Below are 15,333 nucleotides of genomic sequence, written 5' to 3'. Positions count from 1 at the left end.
GATGTACATATACTACAAAAAAATAAATAAATAAATAAAACAGGATTTGGCACGAATCACCCGACTGTTCCAAAGCCCGTGCCTATTTAGGAATAGGTTTAGCACTCAAGAGGAACAGTTGGGTGGTCGATGACGTCATGATCCTCATTTTTTATATGTTATTTTTTTTGGCACAGCAAAATCATTACTACATGTATTACAAAAAAACTATTACAATGTTCGTCCCAAATACCGGTCCAATTTTGGAATGATAGAATATTGGAATTGTATTTGGAATACTTTATTAAAGTTAGTAACGATCTTGAGATAACCGTTCCTAATTGTAAAACAAAGAATGTAAAAAAAAATGACAATTAGTAAATGTATTCCAAAATAAGGTGCAATTTGGAACGACTTTGTACTAGTATTATAACACCCATTCTTAAGTATGATTTCTACTAAAAAACCTGTTGTGTTACAAAAGTCGTGACTAAATTAGTTCTAAGTTGGCATGGTTTTGTGTAATTATAATAATGTATTTCTAAGGTCGTTCCAAAAACAGAAGAAACGAATATATTTCAACAAATAGAAAATCATTCCAATATGAGGTCCTAAGACCGTTACAAATACAGTATAGATCGTAAACAAACGACTAGTTTTAACTGCTATTTTTGTGTTCCAGGAATCGTTCCAAAACCGCTCCAAATTTTCCTATCTATATATATACCCCTCTTTCGATTTAATCTCACTATCTTCTTCCATTCTTCTTATATTCTCTTTATTTCTTCAATCTCCCTCGAATTTCTTGATCTCTTACTATCCCAGTAATACTTTTATACTCTCATTCTTAAATCTGTCTCAAATTTTGATAGATATTTAAAGTTATTTTCGTCAGGTAACAACTTTAACTCTTTATTTGTCAATTAATTATATTTGTTATACTTTTGTCAGTTAAATTTAATATTATAATATATACATATGTGTGTGTGTGTAGCACCCATCATGTTAAAACAGTTGAAAAGATGGATGTATGAGAAGAACCTACCTAGAAGGGCGGGTCTTACTCCAGAGTTTGATAATGGTGTTACTGCATTTAAAACCACAAGCATGATTTCCTTGCATCAAGAAAATTGAAACAATCCCCCTTCCTGTGTTTTATTACAACATTCATTGTAAAAATTTTGTTAACATATGGAGATTCCCACCTAGAATTATTGTCAATATCCATTTCTGTGAACCATTACATATATACTTTGGCAATTTAACAGAATCTTTAACATTTACTGCACATGCTTTGTAAGGCTATTAATCAGCAAAGAGAAAGTAAACAATTCTTGCATAAATATGCCCTCAAAACCTTAGTATCAACCCCAATGATCATGACAACAAATCTCTTTAGCTTCTCTCTCCTCATATTCTCTCTCACCCTCCTTTTCCTAACCATACTATACAGTGAAAAGCTTTACAAGATTGATAGACATGAAAATGAAATCATGTCTATAAACATAAACTTTGCCTCAAGATTAAGTAGAAGTACCCCTCGATGGTACCAAGTTGTGGCAAGAAAGATGAATAGAAAAAAGATCAAAATCGGTTTACTTCACGTTGCAAACGGATCATTCAGTGAAAAAATGGTATACGAAGAAGAAGTAGAGGTGGTGAACATACTCTTTGAACCTGTTTCTAAGGAAGTAAAGTGGAATGACCTATTCCCAGAGTGGGTTGATGAAACTTTACCATGGGACTCAACCAGGTGCCCGTATATCCCGATGCCACAGTTTGACAAGTACGATGACCTAGACGTGGTTGTGGCCAACGTTCCATGTGGAGAAGGAAGGAGAGGCCGCGGTAGAAATTACGATGATGTTCTAAGGTTACAAGTGAATTTGATGGTAGCTAACTTGTTGGTAAGAAGTGGGAGAAAGAATGTTAATGGGATTGATGACCACAAAGTATTTGCTGTGTTTGGAGGATCATGTGGTCCTATGTGGGAGATTTTTCGATGCGATGACCTGCTATGGCATGAAGGGAAGTCTTGGGTTTATAGGCCTGACTTGGGAAAACTGAAGCAGAAGGTGCTCATGCCTGTTGGCTCATGTCAGCTTGCCCCTCCCATTGCAGAACCAGGTTACATTTATATCATTTTTTGTCATATGTATGTACCCATTTTTGGTGCTTTTCAAATTAAATCATTGTTGATTTGAGTTATAAATTTTAGCATGTATGGCATGGTAGGGATCAATGTGACATCTTGTTCTTTTTGTAGATCATGTGCTCCTTTCTGTCAATATACTAACAAAAACTGACAAAATATGGGACGAAAAATGATATTTTTCCTATAACGGCCCGATTCATTATGTGGATCATTGATAAAAAACTGTCTGAGATTTAGACCAGAAAGAAAGGGAGACAAAATTGGTTTGTGGGGTTATTGTCTTTTTCAAGTAAAGTCTCATAAATATCTTAAAGGCCAATCATTCTTTGCTTCATGATCTTCTGGCAGGCCAAGACGGAAGGGACAAGGCAAAAGAAGCTTATGTTAGTGTACTTCATTCATCAGAAGATTACGTCTGCGGTGCAATAGCTTTGGCTCAAAGCATAATTAGATCAAACTCTACTAAAGACCTCATCCTGCTCGTAGACGATTCAATATCCACGAAATCCTTACAAGGGCTAAAAGCAGCAGGATGGAAAATCAAGCACATAACACGAATCCGCAGCCCTCATGCAAGAAGTGAAACGTATAATGAGTGGAACTACAGCAAACTCCGGATATGGCAACTCACAGAATACAGCAAGCTTATATTCATCGACTCTGACTTCATAGTTCTGCGAAACACAGATGAATTCTTCATTTACCCACAACTATCAGCAGCTGGGAACAGCCGGTACGTCTTCAACTCCGGATTCATGTTGGTTGAGCCATCAAACTGCACGTTTGAGACCCTCATGAGACAAAGAATCAAGGTGGCATCTTACAACGGGGGAGACCAGGGATTCCTTAACGAAATGTTCATGTGGTGGCATCGGTGGCCGACTAAGCTGAATTTTCTCAAGGATTTCAATCTCCTGCCTAATTACTCAATGCATGAACTCATCCCTCAAGATGTCTATGCTTTGCATTACTTAGGATTCAAGCCGTGGATGTGCCGTCAAGATCAGGACTACGATTGCAACTGGGATGTGCCTGAAAATAAGCGGTTTGCAAGTGATTCAGCTCATCGGATATGGAGGCAAGTGTACAATAGCATGCCCAGTATACTTAGAGTTCATTGTGTGTTGACTCCAGAAATGGAAGCTAGAAAAAGAATGCACATAGCAACAATGGATTTTAATGGCAGATTTGGTAGAAAGTTTGTCGACAATTTGTAACAACGAAATGGTAATAGAGGATCGAATTTTCTGTTGCAAAGTATATTTTATCATCTAGACATTCTTGTTTACTTTGACGTGTAGACGTGGATTTGCATTTTGCGCCCTTGGGTTATTAATCCATAGAAACATTTAACCAGATTAAATCTTCACCACAATTTGAAAAATATTTTTGACATTTCTATTAAATGAAAATGCCTTCTATTTGATCCTTACCCTTTAATTTCGTATGATTCTATATATTTTGGAATAAATTTGGTAGAAGTTGCAACTATAAAAAAAAATATGTTGAAACTAAAAAACCTACTATATTGTTAATTTGTTTATCGATTGACACACACACACATATATAAATGTATTACAAATCCTGAAATCTACAACAGATATCTGAAACCATTAACCAGATATTTGACAGTCCAAGAAATGGAAGACTGCAGCAGTGGACCAAACTAGCTGCGCAATTTTTCACAACAGCCCCCAAACTTGAGCTATATTACATTACAATATCGGAAACTCCAGAGACAAGCTGATACAAGCATTCAGTGCATGTAGGAGTCAGAAAACAGGTACAAACATGGACTGGTTTCCTTCTACCAGCAATGAGACAGATAAATACTATAAATATAAGCTGAATCTCATCATTAGCAACTCGTATCTGGCAAATTTACAAATGTGATCAGTAGTAGCCTCGAGAAAATAGAAGCTGCCTCTCTTTACTTTGGTATCTCTTACCTTAAGTGGACTATTTTTCCTTTGTAAAACTATGTGACAGAATTTGCAGTAAGATATTGTCTTTATGTAATTGCAGCCAATCCAATGGCATCCCCTTCATCAAGGCTGGAATCTGGAGCAGCATCTGAATTGCGATTCCTCACTAAAAAGTCAATGGTTATGACCAGTGGAAGCACAAAAATAGTATCATAAATGACTTAATCAACTTAGAAACATGGTCTGGTTATCAAGGGTGGGCACCAATGAAGAATAGGTCAGCTTCCTTATCTGAGTTTCTTAACCACTGAACTGAAATCAACATCGGCCAGCACTAAACTTGAAATGCCCACAGTAGAATAAGCTATCGTTTTTATACTGCTTCATTTATCAATTCGTAATACAATCATCGGTCATACTCGCAATCAAGTTTCAATCATACAAACAAACTAGAGATGCATTGCATGCCTTCAATGATTCTTATAAGGATTTCCTTATACACGAGGCAAAACTATGTTCATTCAGATACATCCGTTGATGCAGTTCCTGTAGTCTATGTTAAGGAAATTGGACATGTCGATATATAAAATTTTCAACCATCAAAATATAAAAAGGATTGATCTAATTTTCAAAACTTGAGGACCAAAATTGACACTGTTAAAAATGGCAGATTTAAATATACATATTTACATTCGTGTCAATTAAATTAGACAACAAATAGTTCAATATATAATTGCAAATGGGACAGTTTACAGTAAATCACGTTACACTAATAAATAAGTAAAATTAGCATCTGCATATAAAACACAAGAATTACTACCTACTATTTTCAACATGCCTTGCACATGACATAAATTTTGTTAAATTTGTTCAAAAGGTCCTTGTCCAATTGGTCTCAACTCTAAGCAGCAGCCCTATAAGATGTTGATTTATCACTCTACTAAGTCAGGGTCAGCCCTAGGCACAGGGGGCTTCTACTAAGAGGAGATGTTGATAACAAAATAATAAGATAATTACTTCCGCCTTTTTTCCCCCTCACTTGTTTACCCCATAATTTATTTCATGTCATAATTAAAATAGGAATATTTTAGTTGTTTCAAAGTAAAAGACCAACACTTAAACACCAAGTTATTCATACTGGTACACAAAAAAGATATGATACCAACAAAATTTGCACGATTATACGAATCAGGCAGAACTAGTTTCATAGCAGTCATTCAAAAGAGAAATTCCATAAGCATTGAGGAACAAAGGGAAGACTCAAATTCTGAAAATTTGAGACTTAGAAAGTATATAAATTTGCTCTAAAACATCTGTACCTTAAGCAAACCATCAGTGTTATATTTTTACTCTTAAACAAATTGGGTGTCTGTCCACAAATTTATTCGGCAGCCATTTAGGAGCTTCCGTAAATGCTTGCAACATATTGACGTTCATGAAATCTCAATTACGGTGCACTTATAGCATTGTTTGCCTTTTAGTAGTAACAGATAACATTAATACATGCTTAGCAATAGGCCTGGGTAAACCGATGCCCCAGCCCAAGCCAGCCCATTCAAGGCCAATTAAACAGGTGTTAGGGTTGGTTCAATGTGTAATTCTATGGACCTACCCAGGTTTGGGGTCTCCAGTTTTATGGTGAACCTGCCCTGTACATATTATTAATATCCATTAATATATTTGCTAGGTTTTAGGAATTTGACCTCTGATACTCACACACTTCCAAGACTAGTTAGAGCAAGAAAATATTGAGCTAGATGACATTATTCCCAACTATCAATAACTTATATATTCCAAAATTAAGGTGCTAATGCCACTTTTAATGTATTAATAAGGATAAATGATCTAAAAATTAACCTATGCTGTGGAATAAATATTTAGTGGTTGTGCAATTAGATCTAGCACAATCATTATGAAAAATCACATGAATTGGTGAACTAGAGAGCTTTGTTACTCTTAGTTATTTGATAGTTCATATGATGAATGTCATGTAATTTGAGTTAAGAAGGTACTTAAAAAAATATCACTTCTATGATTAACCAAGTCCAACAGGGTGGGAAGGATCGGGAAGGGTGACAACTAGGGCAGGTTGCAGATTTTGATGGGGGCGGACTTCACCCAATGTCAAGAATAAGTGGCCCAGGAATCAAGTCCGCTCCAACCTTGCCGCACAGCCATCCCCACACTAAAGGTCTAATATCATCACGGTATAGCTGGGATACTGAACAGGGCAAACTCCATAGCTCCTAATTAGGATTGAGATTCATCACAATCTAATTTGAATGACTAATCATTGATTCTACGCCAGCCTATGAGGTGGTGTGGCCTAATAAATCAGTTAATAGTCCCATCCCAGTAGTACAAACAATAAGTGGTTGAAATAAATAAATATATAGCACATTGACAATTTTGATTACAAGCTTTCTTCTATTAAAAATTAATGACTGGTAAAAAGTGTATCACCACCAAACAACTAATGCACGTCTTATGTAGTCCAATACTTAAGGATGTGTATCACAAGAATTCTAATCACCAATCCTATTCCATTTTCCATTTTTTCTATGTTTGTTCACTTTTGCTTTTCCTCTCTTTCTTTCTCTCTCTCTCTCTGTGGGCAGGTAAGTATGCAGTATTCACATGTAGATCACTTACTTGTGACATTTGTAATGATGTTTACCGCCTTCTGAGTTGCAAGAGCTTTCAACTTGTTTCCTGTTGCCATTATTAGAAGACTTTTCATATGTTGCTTTTGCTCCTTGGGGCTACCTGTCTTTGACAAAGCTTCTTCAAAGGCAAGTAGATCTTGTAGGGTGATGCATGGGAGAGAAAGCAGAATCTGCAATAAAGAACAGGAAGGATTATGTTGGATCAGCTGTGTAAGACATCATATAAGCAGTCAGCCATAATTTATCTCACATACAGTACAGTGGTAAAAGGGACTTGTCATACCTGCCTGGGTGATGGATCTCTATTGGACAAATAAATGAAGATCTCACGACAAAGACCAACTAACTCAGCACTTATAATAGCATTTGATTCGAGGGTTAAACCTTGGATGATAGCAGAAAACAGATCTTTGCATACAAATTCTCTAAGTTCCACATTATCTGTTGAAATTGCAAGGAGAATCACTAGTCCACAAAGAGAAGTAACTTTAGACATAGCTTCACTATCAGTCCATCCAAATGCTTCGATGCATATTTTCAAGATTGGAACTGCAAGATCTTTTTTATTCAATACAAATCTGCAAAGGAAATAGGTGACATGAAGGACCTTGTACATTAATCATTAATCATTAACCATACATAAGAAGTTGATTCCAAAGAAAAGGTTACAGTTTCAAGGAACATACCCAACCATAGAAGTAGAAGCAAAGGCCTCCAAGTCTCTCATAGAAGAATCGTCCATCTGGCTTACTTGACCAGCCTGTTCTAATGAAGGAAGCCCAGCATTCAGCCCAGGAGCAGCAAGAACAGAGCAAAGAGAACAAATCTCACGTGTTAGATCTCTAAGAAGCTTTTCCTCCATGACTTCCACTTTTAAGTCCAATCCAGCAAGTACCCCATGAAGGTCAGGAACTTTTGCTTTGCCTTCTCGTAAAAGACTAGACCATGAACAGGTAAGAGCTTGCCAAACATGAAGAAATAATGGATGCAGGAGTTTTTCCAGCCACGCATCCCACAGATCTGAGGGACAGAATTTAACCAGGGGAACTAAAGCCAAGTGTACCAGCTGTTTTATATGTCTGAACTCCATGTGCTGTATGTTTTCCATCAATGCCAAAATAATAGAATGAGGGTCCATGCATCTGAAAAAGGAATCTCCGAGGGTTGCAGATAAACCTAATATGCTATACCTACAGCACGAGAAATTTAATTAGATAAAATTCGCTGTCCACATTAACATAACTATTCGGGACAGGAGATTATAATAAAGCCATCTGCAACTGCTAACATAAGAGCTGACAAATGTTTATGGATGGGAATCATAGGATCACTCTTTTTCTATAAGTCCATGAGAGTTATTTCAGAAAAGAGTCCATAGACTCCATACGACTAGGGAGAAAGACCATGTCTTCCTACATTGTAATATTAACATCTACAAGAAGGAAGCTTTGACTGATGCTGTAAGAATTGACTTTTATCAACAGAAAGGACAGTAGGAGATAAAGTTAGAAAAAATATCACGAACAAACAAATTATAAAAATAAAAAGTAAAAAGACAGACTGTCAATATTATTCTGAATTTGAAGTAAGAACCAAGTGGAGATAAATGCATTTTTTATTCAAATATAGTCACTGATGCAATTTTGGTTCTCAAACAATTTAAGGTTGCAATTTTGGAACTCAAACTTTAACTTTTTTGGAACTTTTTGTCCTTCCGTTAACATTTCCATTAAACTTAGCGGAAATTTCATTTAAAGTGGAAAAAATTGCTATTGTCCTCCCATTTTGTGGTGTTCTTCAAGTTGTCCTCCGGTGCATTCCTTTTTCCTATTTTCAAACTTCAAAAGAGAATAAACCAAAAAAAAAAAAACTAGAGCAACAAATTTTCTAAAATTTATTGACAATTTTCCTATTATTGACGATTTTTTGTTAAGATTACTTACAAAATTTGTTGCTTAAATTTTATATTTTTTTTTTGTTTACCCCCTTTTGAAGTTTTGAAAAAAAATAAGAAAAATGGATGCATTAGAGTACTACATGAGAAACACCACTAGGAAAATAGCAATTTTTTTCATTTTAAATGAAATTTCCATTAAATTTAACGAAAAAGTTAATGTTTGAGGACTAAAAATGGATTTATCCCGAACCAAGTGAGAATGATTCAGGGGATAGACATCGGAGGAATTTTTTCTCTATAATATTTGATTCTATCAAATGGTAACTCAAATTTCAACAGAAATATTTTCTTGCTAGAACTCTGTGATTGTGATACCTACCAACTCACTGCCGGCCTGCTTTCAGTATACAACTACAATACCCACACTCTCTAAACCGTTGCAGGGAAAAGCTTACATGAATGCCAAACCAACATTCAACAACCTAAGCCCAACATCGTAAGCACCACTCTGGGCTGAGAGATCTTTGACAGAACCATAAGAATCACGTCAATCAGAATCTATTATTGCATCACTGTCAGAGATGCAGATAGAAAAAGAGTCAAGTAGGTTCCAAGTGATGAATCAAAATAATTTCCACCATCCTGGTTGGATGCAACTTGGATTGTGCCAAAGTTAATCCATTCCACGAAGTTCAACAACAGATCCATTCATCTTCCATTGGATCTGTCATATCTGACAGTGAAGAAAGTTTCAATTTGCATACGTAGTGATCAGAGATGGTCAGTAAGTTTGTGTTCCAGCAATAACTTGATAAAGCGATGGGGACAATGGAACTCAATGGTGAAGGAGGTGAGAAGTGAGTGAAGATCAGTGAAATTTTGTCATTGATAAGGATGCAGGTAAGTGGTACAACTAACATGATCAAGGTCTAGGAGGATAGATTCAGATGGCAGAATTTCATTACTTGATCTCCTTTCTGTTTCTCCCAACACTTATTTCTCATTCTTGTATTCTACAATAAGACCTACAATAGCTTGAGAAAGCAAATTTGAAGTTTAGGAAAACATTACTACCCTCAGTTCAATGAAAGAAACTCGCGATTTTATTTTGGATAAGAAAAGAAGAAAAAGGTAGACAAAGCTAGGAACTTCTAAATTTTACCCTAGCCTCAAACGGACTATATATATAACATGTATTCTCCCGGGATATCTTGAAAATGTCAACTCAAACCACAAACCAGCCTGAAAGTCAAACCACAGAGACAGTATGAGCATCATGTTTGTGCCTGTCAATTTTCTTTTTCTTCTATTCGATATTTTCTTAGATCAACAGGTGCAGAAGCAGAAACAAGGAATAGACTCTGAGCGAAAGAAGTTCAAACGTAGAAAGTATGTCATTTAAACTTTAATATAATTCATTGATATTTGGCCTGAAATGTTGCCATCAAAAGTAAAATCACGTACCCACTATCTCTTATTCCTCTCAACCAATTTCTTATATCAGCTTCATTAGGCTCTGAATAAGCTTCCCTGCTGATATCAAACTGAGATCCATCATGAAAAGTTAATGCACCCTTGGGCAGTTTAACCTTTCCTTCTCCAAGAAGACCGGCCTTTTCAACATCACTCATTAACATCGCCGCCCTCATTTCTCCATGAAGTGCTTGTGCAACAGAAGGAGACCAAAGAGCATGTATCGCACGAAGTAGCTGGTCATTACAAATGCACCATAATCATCGATTTGATGTATTAGAAGAAGATCATCCAATTTGGAAACGCTTATTACCAGAAATCAATAGAAAAGTTGCAATAGATATATCAAGCACCGCATCCTTACTTTAAGAAGAGGCGGCAGCATCCACGAGAGATGGGAAACCATTGGGTGCTCAGCAGGAGAATTTGTTTTTGAACTGTTCTCTGAACTCGGACTACCTTTCCTAAAACCACTCCTCTTAAGTGCCTTCTCAAAGAATGTTACTGTGTGGAAGACTGACCACATAAACTTTGTGTCGGCACAAAGGCGAACTAAGCTGGTTGAGTCAGTTAAGTATGCTTCTTGCCACTCTGATTGAGTCCATTGTTTGCTCAAAGGCTCTAGCAACCAGAGCAAAACTTCTTGTTGCTGTTGCACCCTGGAAGTTTAGCAATTCATAAAATCAGTTGGATTACACAAACCTCACAAGAAATGTACAAAAACTCTTTCTCCATCATGTGATTACCCAGCAGAAGAAGCCATAACAAGAAATGCTTCACCTAGAAGATTTTGCTCCGCACGTAGTAAAACACCTTCCGTTTGCAAATATGTCATAGTGCTCGCGATTCCCTGTAGACATTTACTAATATAAATGAAGAAATTGCATTGTTTTACCAAATTCTACCTATCTAAATTCATATGAGTAGGGAAACATTGTGTCTAGTATTACAGTATGTTCATTTGAATCCCAAATATCACTAACTACTAAGACATCAAGATTCACAAAAAGAAAGTAAAGTCCATATAATGCCAAGGATGATGGCTATAGATAAACCATCTTCAACCAGATTTCAACAATGTCTGCTGCTTGTGCAATCAGCAAACTTGAATGTTACCTAAAGTTGATTTAAGGACAGCCCCTCAAGTTCAGTTCATAGGTTCATCCATAGGCGTAACCCCAATAAAAATTGATTGCCATATCTATTATGATTAGTTAGAGACACAATACTAACAAGCTAGACCACACTCAGTTCATCCACGTCGCCATATGCATATAACTCTTCGGGGTTAGTGTCACAAGTTCGACTACAAGTCTATGATGGAATTAGAGCCAATCAATTTATGGGTACGGCTAAGCCCAGTAGATTGTACAATTAGTAACAACCGTTTCCAGCCCTGTGCTTGAGATTACGAGAAGGATCCAGAACACTATACCTGCCACATTTCAAAACATATCTGCCCTTATTCAAATGTCTAATTTCCAAAAATTGCAACAATATAGCAAGTGCAACTTTTCTCACTATCCCTGCCACATTTCAAAACATATCTGCCCTTATTCAAATGTCTAATTTCCAAAAATTGCAACAATATAGCAAGTGCAACTTTTCTCTCAACACCATGTGTCATCGGCTGATGATCTTCAACATTAGAGTGCCCACTAGCATGGTCATCACAGGTCAGCCAAGTCATTATCAGCATGCACCCTCTAAAACAGTGGGGGTGTGCAACTAAAAGCAAGGATGAGCAAAGCTTATAGTACAAGTTGATTAAACCTTAACAACAAAAAAGGTCTTTGAAACGATAAATATGGTACCAAGTCACTAGTTGTCTGCAGAGTATTTAAACATTTTCCTCCCCAGAGCTAACAAATTGTGCATTACAAAGTAACAGTAGAACCATTTCTTGAACTTTTAATTTAAGTTCAGCTAATCTGAAAGTCTAACTAATCTCAAGCCTACCATAGCTAAATAATAAAAAAAGCGTATTAAGTAATAGAGAAGGAATAGTTGAAAAGAGTAAGCCACAGCTAAAGGCACGGGAGACGCAGCCTCTGCACATATTCACAAAAAAGTGCACCTTGCTCACACAGCTGCATGGGGCACTGTGCTGGCCTTCAATGAGATATCCAGCACAAAATACAAAAGCACCCTAGGCTCCAGATAAGTTACCCCGTAAAGTCCTCAAGAATAGCTTCTTCTCCAAGTTCTTCTTGCTACTTACTCTCTTTCTTGTTTTCTCTACTCTCCCTTCTTCTCACATTTTTACATTCTCTTCTTTTACCCCAATCTAGCCTGCACCTTCTTCTATTCTTTCAGTTGCTGTTCATCAGTATCTTGTTTTTTCCTTCAATCTTTCTTTAACATTTATACTCCCTTTTTTTCTGAATTTGCTGAAATTTCTGTAGCAAGCATTTTTCCCTCATTTTTCCTTTCCTTTTAGATTAACTGTTGAATTCGCTTTTTTATAGTGAGTTACTCGTGCCACAGAAATTTGTTTCTTTCTTATCTTCATAATTTTTTCTTTGTCCGATATATTTGTTCAGAATACTTGTATTTTGGAGATATAATGAAAAGGATGTAATACTGATCCTTCCTTCAATAAGGCGTGCACTGTGCCATGCCCCAAGAATCCGGATAATGTTGCACCATGAGTCGTTAATGACAATTAGAGACCCATAATCATCATCTCAATGAAGAAAGTCATAAAACAAAAGTACTCATCATATACACTTAGTTTCAAGTAGAAGAAAAACAAAATTTCTTCACAAATATCAGGACTCAGACATGCTGTTCGTTATGCGTAATTGAGGGCTATCAGAACAGCGTGAACCCTACAAGATTAGGAGAATTATTTTCCTTTATGAGGGCTTCAACAGGAAGAAGTATTTAAAGGCAGGAAACATAAGTCTAGATAACAAGATGATTATTTTTAAAAAAAAAGATTTAACAAGATGATTAGAGAATTGCAACAGGACAACGACAGAAAAAACAATAGTCCAGAATAAGCCAAACAAATCTGGTACTATCCCGTAAGAATATAGCAGCACAATTTTACTTTATCAAACACAAAACCGAAATTTGCACATTTCCCAAACCAGCTATGAAACCACCTTTCTCCCAGAGTTTTAACACTTAAAACCCTCTCATTTGAAATTTGAGTTGATGGTGCAAAACGATGCAGGAAAATTATGATATACTACCAACAAAAAAGGAAAAAGCAGCTTCCAGCTCCCCAAAACCAATTAAATGAAAGAGGAAGTGAATCAGATTCAATCTTTACAATCTAGGACTATTCTTGCCCTCACTGCACTTTAAATAACCCATGAACTCATCCATCATGACCCTAGATACTTCACACCACAAATGCACCGAAAGCCTTAAGCCACATAAGAAAATTCCACCAACAAAAGTAATTTTTATATGTTTACTTGTGCTTTATCTGTTTATTCCCCACGATCTTTCAGTTATCAGCGATTCTCGAATCCAGAAAATATCTTGGAAAAGTGCCCTAGCTACTAGCTCGTGATCCCACATTAGCATATTCCTCACCATTGCCACAGAATGCGGACTTCTACAACATTTTCAGTCAGCTGTAAAGCATGCATCTCTTAACTTGTGTATTGTTTATGGTTTTCCCTTTCTAATAGTTGATTTCTATTAGACAGGCACCCAAGACGTGCAGAAGTGAGTCCATTCACTAATTGTGCCACAATTCCACAGAGCATTTCTCTTGTGTATTCTAGAGTAGGTCTAGGTAAGTAATGGTATTGCAAGTCAAGATTCCACACTAAAAGAAATGGGGAACTGAACAGATGAGACACATAATACAAATTAGATATTTTATTGCATTATTGAATTAATCAAAACTAAATGAGATCTTACGAAATAATGAGAGACATGTACCTTCATGTGAGGTAAGAGGCTCTCGCTAGCAGCCTTAGCAATTCGAATGAAGGATGTACATATCTGCAATCTTGCACGCCGAGCACTGCTTGTTGAAGGATCCTACAGACATTGATTGGGTTTTGAGCAAGTGTAAGGAACATGTTGTAAATTGTATTCAATACTCAAAAGAAGACAAGAAACAACCTTAACCATGAAGGGTAGCGATGTTAATAGTTCAAAAAGTTTATTGATTACGGCGCCAACAGCATCTGGGTAGTACCTCAAGAAAGGACCCAATGCATCTAAATAGTGGCCAAGAACTTCCACCAGTGTTGGTTCAGTCCATTTCAATGAAATAAGCTGTTGAAGCAGACCTTCAGGTGACAGTAACCAGATCAGCAGAAGTTAGACACCAAAAGAGAAGCTTCATATATATGGATGTGGCAGTCATCAAACCTTCAAATATTTGATGCAAGGAAAGCTGAATTTCAGTGCTGTTCTTGCCATATTCATTTGATCCATCAAAAATTGAGCTGACAACATTTTCTAAAGCCAAATGCATGCTTTCTATCATGGCCAAATCCTTGATTCCAAAGTCAATAAGAATCGGGACAAAGGAGATAGAAAATGTTAGCATGTGATCAAACAAGAATAAAGCTGCCAGTAAATTAAAGATGTTAAAGATCCAACACAGGGAAAAAGAAAGGTCTTGAAACTTACCTTTGTAGGTAGAAGCACAACCATAAAGCTCTTTATAACTTCAGTAATTCTCTCAGACACTTTAGCAGCAGCTACAAGGGGCTTGTGACATGCAATGAAACGGATCAATTCCAACTGCAAGGCCAAAGAGAGCCCTTCAATATTTGTATTCCATATAAAATCTTGCATCTGATATAATTTTCCACTACTTTACTTGCCATCATAAACCCCTTGTCAAACTTGCTCTTCACTATTAGGGGATAATTATGTAGACACTTCTGATCTTACGCACAATAGCAGAAGTAATTAATGATTGCGAAGTTACACCCCCTTGTCAGTGCAGGTTGAACCAAAAAAGTGGCAATTTTTCAGACAATTTATACCCATAAATATCCAAATCGAAAAAAGCCGGAGCTTCTGTATCAGAATCTCTTTTTTTCTTTCTTATGTTTATATCCCCAATAAGCATATGTGCATATACACACGCAGGCATAACGACAAAGACATACACATGTTATGCTGGGGATAGCTTTTGCAGGTTGGGGATGGGGGTGGCAGGTGGGTAATATAGGTGTATGCTGCTAGAGCAGGAGGTTGAGTATCAGGGACAGGGTCTTGCAGCAGTGGTGGGCTAGATTATAAATGAGCTTGGGG

The 15,333-nt window shown here is 36.7% G+C and overlaps 2 protein-coding genes across 2 annotated transcripts in view; one reads left to right on the top strand and one right to left on the bottom strand.

Annotated features, from left to right (window-relative positions):
- Window positions 1,359-3,426, top strand: LOC105162601 (putative UDP-glucuronate:xylan alpha-glucuronosyltransferase 5). The gene is made up of 2 exons (XM_020694126.1): window positions 1,359-2,106; window positions 2,483-3,426. The coding sequence occupies exons 1-2, from the start codon at window positions 1,359-1,361 to the stop codon at window positions 3,349-3,351; spliced, it is 1,617 nt and encodes a 538-aa protein (XP_020549785.1). The 3' UTR covers window positions 3,352-3,426.
- LOC105162443 (protein HASTY 1) overlaps window positions 3,727-15,333 on the bottom strand; it is a gene marked incomplete in the record, with an annotated part of 19,996 nt that continues 8,389 nt past the window's right edge. The window contains 11 exon segments of the mRNA XM_011080452.2: window positions 3,727-4,225; window positions 6,712-6,895; window positions 7,009-7,303; window positions 7,412-7,915; window positions 10,087-10,331; window positions 10,460-10,754; window positions 10,842-10,945; window positions 13,999-14,100; window positions 14,185-14,354; window positions 14,437-14,563; window positions 14,701-14,814. Coding sequence (XP_011078754.1) covers window positions 4,146-4,225; window positions 6,712-6,895; window positions 7,009-7,303; window positions 7,412-7,915; window positions 10,087-10,331; window positions 10,460-10,754; window positions 10,842-10,945; window positions 13,999-14,100; window positions 14,185-14,354; window positions 14,437-14,563; window positions 14,701-14,814 — 2,220 coding nt within the window.

This window comes from Sesamum indicum, linkage group LG5, assembly GCF_000512975.1.
Source record: "Sesamum indicum cultivar Zhongzhi No. 13 linkage group LG5, S_indicum_v1.0, whole genome shotgun sequence".
Classification (NCBI taxonomy): domain Eukaryota; kingdom Viridiplantae; phylum Streptophyta; class Magnoliopsida; order Lamiales; family Pedaliaceae; genus Sesamum; species Sesamum indicum.
Note: the sequence above shows the minus strand (reverse complement) of the source record. Positions and strands in the feature narration are given on the sequence as shown.